The sequence below is a fragment of the Octopus sinensis genome, linkage group LG17 (genome assembly GCF_006345805.1).
Source record: "Octopus sinensis linkage group LG17, ASM634580v1, whole genome shotgun sequence".
In the NCBI taxonomy this organism is placed as follows: domain Eukaryota; kingdom Metazoa; phylum Mollusca; class Cephalopoda; order Octopoda; family Octopodidae; genus Octopus; species Octopus sinensis.
The window spans coordinates 29,176,491-29,196,241 of NC_043013.1; the positions used below are offsets into that span (position 1 = coordinate 29,176,491).

Below are 19,751 nucleotides of genomic sequence, written 5' to 3' on the forward strand. Positions count from 1 at the left end.
TGTGCCTGGGGAGAGTCATTTTCTTACACTGACCGGTAAAATTTCCACTTATTCCTTATTTTTATTTTCTTAAAATTTTCGTTGCGTCTTGCAACCTTTTCAATAGTCTTGACTCACCAGACACAACAGAATATGCTTCAACACACGAACTCACATAAAGAATCGGCCCGCGGCTACAGTAGAAGACACTTGCCCAAGGTACTACGCAGTGGGACTGAACCTCGAACTACTTGGTTGGGAAGCAAGCAAGCACGGTTCTTACTACACAGCCACGCCTATCTCTGCCTTTCGCCACCAACATTTATCTCCAGCATACGTATGTATGTATGTATGTATGTATGTATGTATGTGTATGTATGTATGTATGTATGTATGTATGTATGTATGTATGTATGTGAAATATGTGAGCCCTCATATATACGTAGCCAGATATGTCTTTCTACGGCAGTCATATACAATTAATGTATAAGAGCCAGTTACTGCACGAAGCATAGAAATTATCGATCTACGAAAAGTAGCAGTAGTAGTATAATATGCTGCAATAGTTGCTCTTGTTGATGATGTTGATGTCGTTGGTGATGTCGGAGAAAGAAGAGTCGAAGATAAGAAAGCATCCGCCTACGTGGTACTGAAGTAATGTTTATCGAGGGAGAGCAAAGGGGTTTCAAATCAGATTGGTGTCACAGGTGCGAGAATATATTTTTGGCGCCAATTACATTAAGTGCGAGGCGACGCATCTTCTTCGAATCGATATATTGGAAAACTGGTTGTTGATTAGTCACTTAACATCTTTCAATCTAGTATCTACTTTTCCATATCTCTGAGAATGAAGATATATATATATATATATATATATATATTATATATATATATATATATATACGCACACACTTATATATACATATACACACATATTATATTTATATATACAGAGAGAAGTTCTCTTCGCAACCACGTGTAGCGGATTCAGTTCTACTGCGCAGTACCTTGGGTAGTTTTTTTTACTATACGTCCAAGCCGTTTACCTTATGAACGAATTTGGTAGACAGAAGCCACACAGGACCTCCTCGTATGTGTGTATTTGCATGTGTGTGTGTATATATATATATATTTGTGTGTGTATATATATATTTGTGTGTGTCTCTGTGATTGCTCCCTCACCATCGCTTGACAACCGCTGCTGGTGTGTTTACGTCCCCGTAATTTAGCGGTTCGGAAAAAGATCCGGTAAAATAAGTATTAGGCTTACAAAGAATAAGTCCTGGCATCGATTTGTTTAACTAAAGGTGGTGCTCAGCATGACCGCTGTCAAATATCTGAGACAAGTAATGAATATATATATATACATACATACGAAGGGGTGTTGAAAAGTTCCTGGTGTTAAGAGTGTCGCGAAAAGTCTGGTTGGAGGTCCAATCGTCCAAGTTCTTTTAAAGGTTTAGAAAATCTGAAGTACCCTTGCAATAAGTGTGTGCATCTGAGAAGAGAATATTTTGATAAAATCATAACTGCTCCACCAGGAACTTTTCAGCACCTCGTCGTATATGTGTATTTCTGTCTTTGCCTCCCCAACGCTCGAAAACCGGTGTTTGTTCACATGATCGTAACATAGCGGTTAGTCAAGAAAATCCGATATAATAAGTAAAGAAATATACAAAGTCGATTTGTGCGATAAAAGTCAAGGTGCTGCACCGGTACCGCCGAAACCCCACAGCTGAAACGAGTAAAAGATAATATATATATGTGTGTGTGTGTGTGTACAATCACCCGTCATATGTGTGTATAGACACACGCATATATATATATATATATATATATATATATATATATGTTTCTGAAGACACACACACACATGCACACAACACACACACACACACACACACACACACACACACACACACACATATATATATATACATATATACATATATACATATATACATACACATACACGCACACACACACACACACACATATAGATAGATATACATATATATCTTCTGAAGAAGAGCATTGCTCGAAACGTAAAACTACCTTTCCTTCCCTGAGCGTCTCTTAATACTTTGCATGTACCACATTCTCGTGTTGTTTCTTTTTCTTGTGTCTTTTCTTTGTTTTTTCTTTTGGGAGTGGGATATATATACATATACATATACATATACATATACATATACATACATACCTATATATATATAAATATATATACACACACACATAGTTTGTTTCTATGTGACGTTATTATTGTTTTTATTAAAAGTAGGAAACCTGAAATGTTTGGGAAGGGGGTTTTGTGAATTATATCAACCCCGGTACTTGACTGGTACCTTATTTTATCGGACCCGAAAGGATGATAGGCAAAGTCGACTCCTGCGGAATTTGAACTCGGAACGTAAAAACCTAGATGAAATACCGCTAACCATGTCGTCCGGCGTGCCAATTCTCCGTCTTATAGTCTATTCACTTCGAACGAACATTTCTTACACACACGCACGAACGCGATCATGCACGCATACATCCACCATCACACACGCATAAGTTAGAAATGACAGTTCATTAAAAATGAATAGATAAATGAAATCAATACTTGTTAGTGTTGGGTTAAATAAATTCACATTTTTGTTGTTTAGAATGTACGCTTGTTTTGCTCTCAAGAGCAAATTCCATGTAATTATGTTTTGTATATAATCTCGAGAATGAAACATGAGTACGTCTGTCAAGAAGCACATTCGTATACACGAACACACGAGTATGTGCATGTATGTATGTATATGTGACAGTTCATATATATATATATACATATGTATATTTATATGTGCATGTGTATATGTATATACATATGTATAAATACATACGTACATACATACATATATACATACAAACACGCATACATACATACATACATACATACATACATACATACATACATATATATATATATATATATATATATATATATATATATATATATATATATAGTTTCTCTTACAGTTTCTGTCTTCCAGATCCACTCATAAGACTTTGGTCGGTGTGGAGCTATATAGACAACGCTTGCCCAAGTTGCCGTATAGTGGAACTGAACCCAAGAACACATCGTTTGGACACAAGCTTCGTAGCCACATAGCCACGCCTGTTCCTATTTAATATATATAAATACCACATAAATATAAAATATATACATTTATATACATACATACATATATATATATATATATATATATATATATATATATATATATATAAATATATTAATAAATGAAATAAAACATATGCATATATATAAACATATATGTACGTACCTACCTCTACATGTACATATACACGCATATATGAGTACAGGACACAAAAGGGACGTCGAACACAAAGAGAAACGAAAACATAGACACAAACCAAAGGAACTGGACATTTTTTAAAAACAACAAAAAAATGGAGTACAGGACAATTAACACAAAGAAAAAAACCCTTCTTCAGTCGCTATGGTTTCATCTACTCTACGTTTCGAAGGATAAAAGCGAGACGTATCTTCGACAAGAAACTTTCCTTCCTGCGAAAAGCAAATCAATTAAATTCTGAGATCTTTTCGCAGAGGGGTAAAAAATGGTAAAAAAAATGTAAAAAAACAGGACAGTAACGACAGTACAAAAATATAAACAGTAAAAGACAGGACAGGGAAAAACAAGATAAGAAGGGCTGTTGACGCCGAACGAAAAAAAGTATTGCAAACGCAGAATTTTTTGTGAACGACAGGGGAGCAGGAAGAATGTCGTCCGTTACCTTGAAAGGCCAGGCCAGAAAGACAGTCAGAGCGGAAGTATCGTCGCGGGTGGACGACGGGAAGGGGAGAGGAGGAGCAAGAGAAAGGGAGAGAAGAAGGGGAATGGCTGCGAGGAAACCATGAAGAATGGTGAGGGGGAGAGAGAGAGAGTGAAGAATGAGAGAGAGAGGAAGAGACAAGTTAAGTAGGGGAAGAGGAAATCAAAGATAGGGATGGGACAGAAAGGTGAAGAGTGTGCGTCAGAATTAATATCAAGACCAAAACTTGATATACAGAACAATCTTACTTAAGGGGGTGCGTGCGTTTAGTCATATAATATATTAATAAATGAAATAAAACATATGCATATATATAAACATATATGTACGTACCTACCTCTACATGTACATATACACGCATATATGAGTACAGGACACCAAAGGGACGTCGAACACAAAGAGAAACGAAAACATAGACACAAACCAAAGGAACTGGACATTTTTTAAAAACAAAAAAAAAATGGAGTACAGGACAATTAACACAAAAAACCCCTTCTTCAGTCGCTATGGTTTCATCTACTCTACGTTTCGAAGGATAAAAGCGAGACGTATCTTCGACAAGAAACTTTCCTTCCTGCGAAAAGCAAATCAATTAAATTCTGAGATATTTTCGCATATATATATATATATATATATATATATATTATATATATATATATATATATATATATATATATATATATATATATAAAAATAAATACTACATAAATATAAAATATATACATTTACATACATACATACACACACACACACACATACACACACACACACACACACACACATATATATATATACAAACATAAAGAGGATGTCCCAAAAGTCACTGAAGGGTTTCAACTTTTAATAACTTTCTTAACTTCGCCAATAAATGCACGAAATTTTGAAACAATATAAAGGACGCAATGGAAATTAATATGCACAAGTCAAATTGTGCAACACCTCTACATCACATATGAAAAATTACATCGCTCAAATGGCTGCCATTTTAGGCTCCGCACGTCCGTGCTGTTTCCAAAACTTGCACCATAACACCCTCAAGAGTTTCAGACCCCACTTCCCTGATTTCTTTATTGATGTTCTCCTTAAGTTGCACCAAGGTCTCTGGTTTGCTGACGTAAACCCTTTCTTTCAGGTATCCCCACATGAAAAAAATCCAGGCTAGTCAAGTTTGGGGAACGTGAAGGCCATTTAACATTGCCGTAGCGGGAGATTATTCTCTCTGCCAAGCACTGTCACAGCAATTGCATTGCTTCTCTTGCGGTATGAGCAGTTGCTTCATCTTATTTGAACGATGTGTGAGGTCTACTTTGAATGACCGGGCACAAAAAAGTCTCAGTCATGGATAGCTGAAAGAGAGGGTTTACGTCAACAAACCGGAGACCCTGGTGCAACTTAAGGAGAACATCGATAGTGAAATCAGAGAAATGGGATCTGAAACTCTCGATGCTCTTATGGTGCAAGTTTTGGAAAGAGCACAGGAGTGCGAAGCCTAAAATGGCAGCCATTTACACGATGTCATTTTTCATATGTGATGTTGTGGTGTTGCAACATTTGACTTATGCACATTAATTTCCATTATGTCCTTTATATTGTATCAAAATGTCAGGCATTTATTTACTCTTTACTCTTTACTTTTTTACTTGTTTCAGTCATTTGACTGTGGCCATGCTGGAGCACCGCTTTTAGTCGAGCAAATCGACCCCAGGACTTATTCTTTGTAAGCCTAGTACTTATTCTATCGGTCTCTTTTGCCGAGCCGCTAAGTTACGGAGACGTAACACACCAGCATCGGTTGTCAAGCGATGTTGGGGGGACAAACACAGACCCACAAATACATGCACACACATACATATATACATACATATATATACATATATACGACGGGCTTCTTTCAGTTTTCGTCTACCAAATCCACTCACAAGGCTTTGGTCGGCCCGAGGCTATAGTAGAAGACACTTGCCCAAGGTGCCACGCAGTGGGACTGAACCCAGAACCATGTGGTTGGTAAGCAAGCTACTTACTACACAGCCACTCCTACGCCTATATTTGTAAAGTTAAAGAATTTGTTAAAAATTAAAACCCATTAGTAACTGTTGGGACACCCTGTATATGTATGTGTGTGTATGTGTGTGTGTGTGTGTGTGTGTGTGTGTGTGTATGTGTGTGTGTATCAGGTCATTAGGAATGAAATGTCCGATTTTCTTATGCACCAAGTTTGATAGTTGTTAACTGAAATGATAATTCTGTTTTACAACATTGAAGAGTTACATCATCACTTTTCGAAATGCAATCCATGGTGTTTGATTTCTCTGGTAAATCAATTTTTTGTGAACCCATGGATAAATCAAAAATTCGGGTTGTTTATGAATATGAGTTCCCTTGTGGAACCAATGATCCCAGACAGCTCGAAGCTTTTGTTGCTTTTATCGTAGGAAAATGATGTTAGTCAGTTGCTGTTATGTGCAATCTTGTGATCACACATTCTCATGGATGTTGGGTAATGACCAAAAGGGTATGATCGCGAATACAATCGACCGAAATGAAGATTCCTCTGAAGGGTCTCTGGAGTAACGTTACTCGAAAGGGTATCTTTCCAGGTCCAGTCACTTATTTCACCAGAACGAGAAATCACAGCTCTGGTACTACAGAGGTATGGTTACAATACCACAAGAAAGAAGTGCAAGATAGATTCTTCTAACCATGCCAACAAACAAGAGACCTAGAACTAAGTCAAGAATGAAATGGTTGGATAATAAATGCATGCATCCACCCAACTATTCATACATATATACATACATATTTACATTCATACCTACATGCCTAAATGCATACATGCAGGCATACATATATATACCTTATATATACCTTATATACCTTATATATTTTTCCATAATTATTTTATCAAATTACTGTAAACGTCATAAACCTAATTTCCATTGAAATTAATTAGTGGTGTTATTTATGAGAATTAAGGAATTAAATCCAAGAGTGCTACGAAGGGGTATTATGTGCCCAATTAAATATTAAATTAATCTTCTGTCGTTTGTAGATGCATTTTTTTAAGCGTAAATTTTAAAGCGAGTTCGTTACTTATTCTTTTCTTCTTTTATTTGTTTCAGTCATTTGACTGTGGCTATGCTGGAGCACGACTTTTAGTCGAAGAAATCGACCCCGGGACTTATTCTTTGTAAGCCTAGTAGTTATTCTATCCGTCGCTTTTGCCGAACCGCTAAGTTGCGGGGACGTAAACACACCAGCATCGGTTGTCAAGCGAGGGTGGGAGGACAACACACACAGGCACAGACACACACACATACACACGCACACACGCACACATACATACGACGGGCTTCTTTCAGTTTCTGTCTATCAGATCCACTCACAAGGCTTTGGTCGGCGCGAGACTATAGTAGAAGACACTTGCCCAAGATACCATGCAGTGGGATTGAACCCGGAACCAAGTGGTTGGTAAGCAAGCTATTTACCACACAGCCGCTCCTGCGCCGAATATGATTACAAAGTTGTTAGTAATATGTTTATGATAATAGATGCGATAGAACGTATTTAATAGTGCCGTAATGAAATATACTTTATGCAAATTAATTCTTTCTTAGAACTGGATATCGAAGCACACATGCTATAAATAATAGTTCGTCCACATTACTCTCAGTTTCTCTAACGTATATATATTCCTCCTGGGACGGGACGCTGGTCTGTTACATGATTATCCGTTTCTACCAGCTGAGTGGACTCAGCATGTTGATATTAGGTTGCAGAATCTTTTCTCGAGATCCAGTTTTCCACCCGCGACAAAATCATTATTCAACGTTCTCTGGTAAGTTTATGAATTTGTATTACGTCAGCAGTCCACAATTGTTTACGTAGTTTGAATTGTTATTAATTTAGGTACAAGGCCGACTATTTTGGCGGGAAGTGATTAGTCAGTACCCTTTCTCGACTGTTTCTTTAGTTAATCAAAATCGGCGGAATTAAACGCAGTTAACTCGGTAGGATTTAGAGATAGAACGATAAGAGTTGGAATCAATACTGTAAGGCATTTTCCGAAGCTCTGACGATTCTTCCCAACCATCGCCGCTTTTATATGCGATTCAAATTATTGATTTGATTGAGAATAGGGTATTGTAAATCGGGGAATTAGCAGAGTCGTTGGGACAGGATTCGTCCCTAGAACCCTGTAACGCGAGTTCTAATCCTGTTGATGTTATATTTACTTTTTATTACTTCAGGGTCGATAAATAAATTATCTTAATTACAAGGAGAGTTGAAGTGGTAGAATCTTTTCTTTTCTTCTCTAGGCACAAGGCCCGAAGGTTTTGGTGGAGGGGGCCAGTCGATTAAATCGAACCCAGTACGCAACTAGTACATAGTATATCGACCACGAAAGGATGAAAGGAAAAGTCGACCTCGGCGGAACTTGAACTCGGAACGTAAAGACAGACGAAATACCTGTTTCTTTACTACCTACAAGGGGCTAAACACAGAGAGGACAAACAAGGACAGACAAACGGATTAATTCGATTATATCCGTCCCAGTGCGTAACTGGTACTTATTTAATCGACCCCGAAGGGATGAAAGGCAAAGTCGACCTCGGCGGAATTTGAACTCAGCACGTAGCGGCAGACAAAATACCGCTAAGCATTTCGCCCGACGTGCTAACGTTTCTTATTTCTTTACTGCCCGCAAGGGGCTACACACAGAGGAGGACAAACAAGGACAGACAAACGGATTAAGTCGATTAGATCAACCCTAGTACGTAACTGGTACTTAATTTATCGACCCCAAAAGGATGAAAGGCAAAGTCGACCTGGGCGAAATTTGAACTCAAAACGTAGCGGCAGACGAAATATCGCTAAGCATTTCACCCGGCGTGCTAACGTTTCTGCCAGCTCGCCGCCTTGCATCGATGTAATCTGCTCCCCCTCCTCTCAAAAGCTGCAGGCCCCGTGCCAAAATTTGAAACCATTATTATATGTGATTTTAAGTTTTGTATTTCAATCAGTGATTAAAAAGCCGATCACGTTGCAAATTTAGAAGCAGCAGACGTCTGCAATATGGAATGAATAACAAGATTTTGTTTTCAGTATTATCGAGTTATTTATTTAATTTTCAGTTAATATATTCGTGTTTTTAATTTCTAAAATGAAGATCATTTGCATTTTAATTAATAACGTCACAATGTCGACCGATGTATCGATTGCTGTTATACACTACTCGTCACAATGCGTTTCCTCGCAGTGTTGTAACTTTCGAATGATGCTACCTCGCTAGCTAGACAAGCAGGCTTGTGGCATATGAGCGACAGAGATGGAGACATTCCCCCTAAACAGGACGCCGTTCCATCGCAGGGTTATTACTTTACAGCTGGGTGGACTGGAGCAATTGTGAAATAATGTTCTTGCTCAAGAACACACCGCACAGCGGAATTTGAACTCAGAACGTAACGACAGACGAAATACCTATTTCTTTATTACCCACAAGGGGCTAGACACAGAGGGGACAAACAAGGACAGACATAGGTATTAAGTCGATTACATCGACCCCAGTGCGTAACTGGTACTTAATTTATCGACCCCGAAAGGATGAAAGGCAAAGTCGACCTCGGCGGAATTTGAACTCACAACGTAACACAAACGAAATACCGCTAAGCATTTCGCCCGGTGTGCTAACGATTCTGCCAGCTCGCCGCCTTCCTTCACTAATTAATAACATAACATAAATAATATCGGTTTCAAATTTTAGCACAAGGCCAGCAAAATTTGGCATCAAGCCAGCAAATTCGGGGGAGAGGATAAGTCAATTACTTCGATCCCTGTGCTCAGCTGGTACTTATTTCAGAGACCTCGGTGAACCTCGGTAGGATTTGAACTCAGAACGTAAAGACGGACGAAATGCTGCTAAGTATTTTTCTCGGTGCGGTAAAGATTCTTCCAGCTCGCCACCTTAACCAAAATTATAATATTGATTTCAAATTTTGGCCCAAGGCCAGCAATTTTGGAGGAGGGCATAAGTCGATTACATTGACCCCAGTGCTCAACAGGTACTAATTCCTTCGATCCCAAAATGATGAAAGGTAGAGTCGACTCCGGTGCCATTTGAACCTCGAACGTAAAGGCGGACGAAATACCGCCAGGTATTTTGTCTAGCGCGCTAACAATTTTTATTGTCCACAAGGGGCTAAACACAGAGGGGACAAACAAGGACAGATAAAGGGATTAAATCGGTTACATCGACGCTAGTGCGTAACTAGTACTTAATTTCTCGACTCCGAGAGGGTGAATGGCAAATTCGACCTCGGCGGAATTTGAACTCAGAACGTAACGGCAGACGAAATACCGCTAAGCATTTCGCTGGCGTGCTCACGTTACTGCCAGCTCGTCGCCTTCAAACAAAATTATAATATTAATAAGAAATAATGTTTATTTATTTGCCACAAAGATACAAACAAGAAAAAACTAACTTACCAACCAACCAACCACCAAGTCAACTAACCAACTAATAATTCTCATGTTAAAAGAATTCTTTGGAGGCAACATATTGAATCGCGATGCGTTTGGATTGTTTTTCTCTCTTTGTCTGTCTGAAATATCAGGCCTAGCCAACCCCTTCCAGCTATCAGTTCTGCTCTAGCAGCGCATTTTGACACCATCTTGTATTATTATTACTTCATTTGTAAACCGACACAAAACAGATTAGATTGTTTTCTCTTAGTAAAGATGCCAATATTTTCGGGAAGCGGATATTACAGCTCAACACGATACTCTAATATGCTGTTTTATTATTACATAATGAATACTAAGTAGACTATATAATAGTATAGCTTTTATCGTTTATCTTTTATGTTTTTCAGTTATTAGATTGCAGCCATGCTGTAACACTATATTGAAGAATTTAGTCGAACAGTTCGACTGCAGTATTTACTTTATAAAGTTTAGTACTTATTCTATCGGTCTCTATTGTGACACACACGTACACACACAAACGTATATACATATATATGTATATAAAATTATTCGTATATTATATGTATATATATGTGTGTATTTATGTTACTATCTGTGTATATTCCACTGATGAGGCAAAGCATTTCTTATGCAGAGTCAGAAATCTGGGATCTGGAATTATCCAGTAATTTTTTGCTAGTTTATTTTGTCCTTTTGTCTTCTCTCCTGGTGCTGTATGAGTATTTAATGTGGTTTTAGAGGCAAGTTTTGGCTGCTATTTCCAGCGTGGTGGTGTCTCTTAGATACCCTAAATTATAATTTTAATAATAATTATTACCTTTGAAAGTTTTTATTCCCTTGCTGGCCACTTGATAAGATCGATATTTAAATTAACGATCTTATCCTTATTTATATAAATATATATGTATATATATAATACACACACACACGCACGCACACACACAGAGACACACGCACACACACACATATATATATATATACATATATATGTATATACACGCACACACACACACACATACACACACACGTACGCACACATATATGTATTTATATCGCGCTTTGACAGTTCCATATCAGATGATTGTAGCAACGATTTCTGTATTGCCCACAGGGGGCTAAACATAAAGGGACAGTACAAAGATAGACAAAAACACAAAAGTAAGGAAAAATTAAACGAATGAGAATGATGGTATAAAAAATGAATGGATGAAATGATGGCCCCACAATCCACATTGAAACTTTTTAAAAACAATTAGACACTTAATATGTCCAGGTTAAATTCTTTTAAAAGGCTGATAGCTTACCGTTGACTGCACTCCCCTGGAATCTATTTCTTTTTGTGAGATAATGATATTTCTCCCGTAATCCTCACTTAATCTTTGTGAGTTCTTTCTGTCCATTAATACTCATTTAACTTGCGAGGGCACTCCCTCACACTCTTCAGTATCGACTCTTATCAACTTGGCCAGATTGTTTATTTCCTCGCACAACTCATCGAGTGACTCATTGTAAAAAAACAGGACGGGGATTTGGAAATTTGGGGCTCCTGTGTGTTTGTTGCTATATTGTGAGTGTCTAGTGCGGTAGGCGAGTGTTGGTGTCTGCAGGTGGGGGAGGACAGAGTGGGCGGGGTGAGGATAGGATGATGGTTAACCTCAATACCCTGAGTTCTCTCTTTTCTCTTTTTACGGCTACCGTCTTCCATTTTTCTCTTTACTCTTCCTCCATTTGTACCTCCTTGCCGGGCTCCTCCACACTCCTTTCTGTACTATTTGTCGCTGCAGGAGGTGGAAGTGCGATTTTTCTTCGAGCCTGTAGTACTGCTGGTGACTTTGTGGTCGGCGGAGAACACTTCGCTCTTATGTGGCCTTCCTGGCCACATTTATAACATCGGAGCTTCCCGTCCTTCACTATAACTCTTAATACCTCCTCCTCGCCCACCGTTATGGTGTCGACCGTTCTTTCAAAGTCCTCCGGGGCAACCTGGATGATTATCTCCAGTGTCTGCCCTTGCCAATTTTTCGGTGGCGTTCTCGTTATTTGGAGAGCCTCTATCTTCTATTCTACATCTAGTAGTATTGCAGCCACCAGCCAGGCGACATCTACCACAGGTGGTATCTCTTCCACCCTTACTCTGGAGGCACGTCTTCCAAGGTACGTAGACAGAAGTATCACCTCGTCCGTTTCCAGGGAGGCTACCGTCGACCTCGGTGGAATTTGAACTCAGAACGTAACGGCAGACGAAATACTGCTAAGCATTTCTTCTAGCGTGTTAACGATTCTGCCAGCTCGCTGCATTTTATTAGATGTATAATACTACATGATACCATGTTATAGTTTACTGTACGAAATTTTATTATGTTATACAAAATGGCATATCGTTAGTAAGCAGAGATATACAAAAAAAAAGAAAGAAGAAAGCAAAGGTCCACTGAAGAGGTCACAGAAGTGTGAAGAAAGAACTCTGGCCGAAATACAATTAATATAAAAGGAAGCTGAAGCAAGTGAACACCAAATATATAGTGCGCGGGTATTTATTGGCTAAACTGGAAACATGACAATCCCCAAATACAGCAATATATATAATATATATATATATATATATATAATATATATATATATATATATATATATATATATATATATATATATTCATGTGTATGTGTGTGTGTATATGTGTGTGTGTGTGCGTGTGGGTTTCTCCCCCAACATCACTTGACAACCGATGCTGGTGTGTTTAATCCCCGTAACTTAGCGGTTCGACAAGAGACACCGATAGAATAAGTAGTAGACTTACAAAGAATAAGTTCTGGGGTCGATTTGCTCGACTAAAGGCGGTGCTCCAGTACGGCCGCAGTCAAATGACTGAAACGAGTTACAGAATAAAAGAATATATGTTAGAAAATTACTATTTTTAAATCTCATAACGTGGGAGTAAAGTACTTTGGAGTAAAGATTGTTTGCCATCATAACATGGCAGTCCTGGTTTAGGACGAAGGTTGCTGTAATTTAGCCCCAGGAGACATCGTCTCCTGCTGGCTATACGACACGATCTTATGTTTTCGAAAACAGATCGTGTCGTATAGCCAGGAGGAGACGATATCTCCTGGGGCTAAATTACAGCAACATTCGTCGTAAAGCAGGACTGTCATGTTATGTTGGCTAACAATCTTTACTCCATACATACATACATACATACATACATACATACATACATACATACATACACACACACACACACACAAACACACACACACACACACACACACACATATATATATATATGAAATTTTGAAGTTAGTTCACGGATTGCCAGTACTACCTTCGCGGACCACCAGGAGGCCCGCGGGACCCAGGTCGGGAACTACTGCTATAAATTATACCTGATATTATGATACTATATACCTGAAATATAATATATCATGTTTTATTACACAATATCATTGTATACACTACATAATATATTATACAATAACTATCAGAACCAATGAAAGGGCTTCAAACTCGACATTTTAGAATTAGTGTTAGGTTTACAAAAGTGTAAGTCCTGGGGTCGATTTGTTCGACTATAAAGAAATGCAGTGCTCCAGTATGGATGCAGTTGACTGAAACCTTATCCAATTAATGTATTATCTTTGCAGTCTTTTATTTCTGAATTTATTTATTTCTTGTTATTTGTTATATTATTTCTAATAGTTCATTATTTCTATATCTATTTGCAGTTCACTATGAGCAAACCCAAATTTCACGACATGCCACTGATATCTCGAGCAGTGAAATACAAAAAATACGTGGAAGAAAAACCACCTTCGGTAGCATCAAATAATGTGACGAAAACATTTGAAGACATCAGTCGCCGCTTGAGCCAACGAAAGAAGTTGTTCCGCCAGCGTCGACGAATTGTGAACGTTGAGTTTTCTCTTGCTATGTTTGGCATAATTTTAATGTTAATTGAAACAGAATTACATTCCAGAAATTACTACACGAAATCATCTCTCATATCGTTTTCTATCAAATTTTCAATCTCTCTTTCAACATTAGCTCTACTGGGTGCTATAATACTTTATCACATTACCGGCATACGTTTAAGAATGACCGCAAATGGTTTGGAAGATTGGCGACTGGCAACAGATACGAGTACATATATAAAAGTGTGTACGGAACTGATAATATGTGCTATACACCCTCCGCCAATGAGCATTCAAATAGAATTATCTTTTAAAGATGGTGAAAATAAAATGGTCAGTCTTGATCCCTTTCTATCCATTTTGATGTTGTTACGACTTTACATCGTTGGCAAATTTATGGTGATTCACAGCAAGTTATACAGTGATACTTCTACACAGAGTCTCGGTGCGCTCAATAAAGTGAAAATTAACTCTCCTTTTATATTCAAAGCTTTGATGTCTACAAAACCAGGGACCACTTTGATAGCTATAATGGTAATCATGTTCTTTGTGGATAGCTGGGCGATGAAGACATGCGAATTTTACTATGCCAGTAAAAACGAGAATAATTTTTCCAACTCAATGTGGTTGATAGCAATTACATTCCTTACGGTTGGTTATGGAGACGTGACACCAAATAGTTCATGCGGTCAGTTTATTTGTGTATGCACTGGGTTAATGGGAGTTGGAACCACGGCTCTGCTTGTAGCAGTGATTGCTCAGAAAATTGAACAGACTAGAGCCGAGAAATATGTGCACAATTTTGTGACAAGAGCGCATCTTGACAAATGTTACAGAAACGCGGCCGCAGACGTTGTGAAGCAGGTAATGTTTTTGTGGTGTCATCATAAAGGCAAGAAATTGTCGGAGCAGCGGTTGACCCCCGCTGGTTCACTGAATTCTGTCAGTAGAAGCAAATACACAGATACTTTAAAACATAGAAGCAAGTTACTGCAATCTATTCAACTAATGCGGGTTGCCAAGAGCGAAAATATTACGTTGAGAGAAAGTGCCATTGGATTAATAGAATTGAGTAAGACTTTGGAAAACGTTCTTCGGATGGTAGATGAGTTGAACACTAAGCAAAACAACATCTGTGAAAGGGTGGTGTCTCTAGAGACTAGCACAAACCAAATAAATGATAAACTCGACGCAATACATAATTTATTGCTAGGTAAATAAACGTATTTAGAGATTTACCAACATTTTAAAATTAGAGACTTACAAAAAGTTTAAAAAAATAACATTTTAAAATTAACTAGCACCAGCCTGTCACGTTGTTAGACTATTTTAGAGTTTCTTCCATGAATATCATTATTATACCTCAACAACAGACTCTCTAAACCACTCACATTGCGGTTTAATCATCACAAATTCCTCTCGTTATCGTAGAGCTAATTTTAAGTTTGATAAAGTTTAATAAAGTTTTGATGTTATCATGTTAATTTCTGTGGTTTTCGGCATATCTTGCTCTGCAAAGACTAACCTCGCCGATTCCACCAATCACTACACTTCAAATAAAAGTTAGTGTGGCATTACTACTGTTACCATAATGTGTGTAATACAGTTAGCAATGTCTCAGTTACAGTAGCTCTTGCTATTTTATCTCTAATTTCCTCTTATCTAGTATTTGACTTTACTACACATTTTGTATTGTAGCAATAGTTAATGCTGAAGAAGGTGATAGTTTAAAACATTTGTGGAGGTTTCAAAAACCATCGGTAGAATAACAGCCGTGGATGCTATTAACATATATTGGTTTTAAAATAGCTATTAGTGTTGTAAAAAACCCATGACATTCTAACAGTCGCTGATACTATAGAAAATAGTTTTAAAACATGTTGGTGTTGCGAAAATGCGAAAATGTTAACAGTTGTTTGATGCTGTTAATAAGTGATGGCTTTGAAATACCTGTTGAGAACATCATTGGTCTTGTAACAGTTGTTGATACCAGCTGCAGATGTTAATTTCAAAACTTCTGCTGCTCGCTCTGGCAAACACTGTTGATGTTGTAACTGCAGATGCTCCCTTTTCAGGCACTGGCTTCCAATCATTTGTTGCTGTCATTTCCAGTATTGTTGGTTTTGTAACAGTTGCTGATGCTGCAGTAGATTTTTGTTCTAAAACATCTGCTGCTATTGGCAAGCAAAATGCAAGAGGAAAGAAAAGAAAGAAACACCATTGATCCAGTTTAGCGATGCATGGAATACTGAGGCATGATGACTTTCAGAATATTCAACTGCTTTTCTTTTTAGTGTCTCGCAGAGCAGTTCTTTGGTGCAGCATTCTTCTTTACAATGTATTGTAGCATATTTTGTAATGTTCTGTAATGTTTATTTCTTTGTGTGATATTGTGCAGTGAAGTAGTATATTGCAATGTATTTATTTTTGTAATTTGTTAGAGTGCAGTAATAACTATTAATGTGTTGTGGCTTTGAAATGTTTTATTGTAGTAGTAGTAGTAGTAGTAGTAGTAGTAGTAGTAGTAGTAGTAGTAGTAGTTGTAGTAGTATAGTAGTAGCAACAATAGTAGTAGTAGTAGTATCAGTAGTAGTAATGGTAGTAGTAGTAGTGGTAGTAGTAGTAGTAGCTGTAGCAGCAGCATACTGTTTGTGTAACGTTTGTAGCTTAGTATTATGGTGTACTGTCTTATGTTCTATGTGTGTTTTTATTTTTCATTTTGTGACATATGGTCGTTTTGTAGTGTTACTGTTAAGAGAATGTGGCACTGGCTAGAATGAAAAGAAAAAAACATTGACAAACATCTGCTAAAGTAAAAAAAATATTAGTGCCGTTAAAGGAATTGGTGTTGACGCATAGTGTTAAAACCGGTGTTGATGTTGCAGTGTGTGCTGGTGCTGCAACAAGGCTCAGAGGTATGCTGCGCTGATGCAATCAGTAGCTGTTACTAGATCATTGATAGATCCGTTGTGCTGATGTAATATTTATTTCTTTTAATGAGGCGCAATGATCACTTTTACGGAAGGAGTATACAATCAACTGAATCGATCTCATTGATATTATTGTTATATTATATAATATGTTATATTATAAATATTTATTTTAGCAAAACCCCGGAAAGATGAAAATCAAAGTTGGTTCCGTTAATATATTAGATGAACCTGAAAAATGTAAAGTATTTAGTTTGACGCAGAGCTATTTCGCCAATTTCTCACGCTTAATTGATTACATATCGATTTTGCTGATTGAGGTACAAATAATCAGTTGAATCGAATCCTTTATAATAGTGTTCTGTATTTTGTTTCCAACTTTGGAAGGATGTAAGCTGAAGTTTATCCCAGCAGGATTTGAATTCAGAATCACGAGAAATGAAACTAAATATTGTAAACAAGAAAACCCGACCTCTTCATCACGCATGTGACTGATGTACTGTCGAGAGAAATATGAACATCACAACTCGTTTCATCTAAATTTTGGAAAGTATTTCATTTGGCGCCCATCTCGATTGGATGTGTTCCATAATCTTTTTGCTTACCATCTTCCATTAAAACTTTGGTTCTTCAAACTAACCCGGAAAAGCAAAGGGCAAACTTTCCGAAGCTGTCCTCCCTGAGACAATATTTCAAAACCAGGGGAAATTGTTATGCACGGTAATCAACATATTATTAGAAAAATATAATTTTGTACTAAAGCCTTATTGAACTAACTTGCTCTGAATGTTTGTCATTTTTATACATTAAATTGTCTTATATTTTGTTTTCATATGACAGATTACCTTCTGCAGATATCTACGAGCGTGAGCTGAAAGGTTCATAGGTTGATTATGAAGGAGTGATGCTACAGCCGTGAAATCTTGCATGCGTTAATTTTAACTCTTTCTTATTAATAACAGCAATTGGTTCTTTCCAGGTAAACTGACATCTGACTGTTCAAAAGGGACTTAAAAAGTAACTAGTAGCGACCTCACTTGAAAATAAACAAAATTTTGGACCGTGGTGTTATGAAGTACCTGCAGAAAAAGGGTTTTGCCCCCAAGGATATTCATACTGACATGGCTGCTATATTAGGAGATTGCGCTCCAGCTTTATCAACGGTGCAAAAGTCGGCAGCTGGAGGGAAGGGAGAGTCTTGAAGATGACCCAAGGTCTAGACGTCCTGCAACTGTCACCAACGAAGAAAGCATTGATTGTGTTCACCACGTATGTTCATTGTGAACAATTTACTGCATCCCAGAAGAGGCTGTATTAACCATCTTTTCAACCTTTCCATGTATGTTTCTACACTACTCTCAAGGGATCCTCCGCGTTCCTGAAATGTGTGTATGTGTGTGTGTGTGTGCATGCATGCGTATGTGCTACATCGTTGTCTGGTGATGTAGAGCTGAGTTTGCATATCACATTATTTTTGCTTTGTTGTGGGTTTTGTAGCTGTTGATTCTGGTGTTACCTTCGTGATTCGTCAGTTGGTTGTATAGAATATGTGCACTAAGAGTTCTACAATATCATTCTGTGGAAATTATGCTTCGTATGCGCCATGTTAGACCTGTAGTTCCCAACCATTTTATATCTATGGACCCCTTTGAATACTACTTCATTCCGGTGGACTCCCACAGCCATTGGCTGTTTAAAAACTAGTTTTATAGAAACTTTTTCAAAATTCCTATTTTGTTTTTCACACACTAACTTGTGTAGGTTGAACTATGTAAAATGTTAGTGAAAGAAACCTCGGTGTTTCTTACTATAAATACATCTAAAGCAAATTTTTTTCCATGAGCCCTTAATATATTACTGTGGATCTCGAATTTGCTATTTTGCTTGCGTGGACCCCCACTCAATTTTTATATGGACGTTCAGGGATCATGTGAACCCCGGCTAGAATCCACTGTGTTAAATCATTTAATGTTGGGTAGCGATTATAGACCGGTGTTGGTTTGTTTATGTCTCTGTGATGCGTGTGCTGATAAAGGTGAGTTATATTATTGAATGGCAATTGTACAAAATGTGACTTGAAGGGGTTATTTTTTAGTGTATCAAATTATCATTACTTGAAGCAGTATCATCAACTCATCGAATACTGACAGTTTGGCTTTGCTTGTGTCATAGTACTTGAAATAACGTCTGATAATTTCTTTCCATGACATTCCTTTCAGAGCAATTATACCGCGTGAAGTGAAAACAAGTATCTTTATTTAACATTTCGTTTCAAATACTAGAATATGAATGAGATGCGGCAAGTGAGAGATCTTGCCAAATTCCCTAAACAACATAGATATATGAAGCAACAAACGAACGAAGAAATGTTACGTAAGTGTTAAGGTAAGGTCAGTTAGATTTTATGGAAAAAAGGAAACATTATCAAAGCTGTTTTGGCTTTAAGGCCGCCAACTGACAGAGTCGTTAGAATACTGCATAAATTATTTTGCGGCAATCTTTCAGGAGCTCTGCGCTCCGAATTCAATCCAGTCGAAGTAAATTTAAAGTACTAGTCCAATACCAGGCCGGTTCTTCTCTTTCTGTCTGTCTGTGTGTCTTTTTCTCTTTTTGGAAGAAG

At 37.7% G+C, this 19,751-nt stretch overlaps 1 protein-coding gene across 1 annotated transcript; it reads left to right on the plus strand.

Moving 5' to 3' along the window:
- Positions 1–6,948: 6,948 nt before the first annotated feature.
- Positions 6,949–17,905, plus strand: LOC115220952 (small conductance calcium-activated potassium channel protein 2-like). Its single transcript, XM_036510476.1, has 2 exons — positions 6,949–6,997; positions 14,016–17,905. The coding sequence occupies exon 2, from the start codon at positions 14,022–14,024 to the stop codon at positions 15,420–15,422; it is 1,401 nt and encodes a 466-aa protein (XP_036366369.1). The 5' UTR covers positions 6,949–6,997; positions 14,016–14,021; the 3' UTR covers positions 15,423–17,905.
- Positions 17,906–19,751: the final 1,846 nt, after the last annotated feature.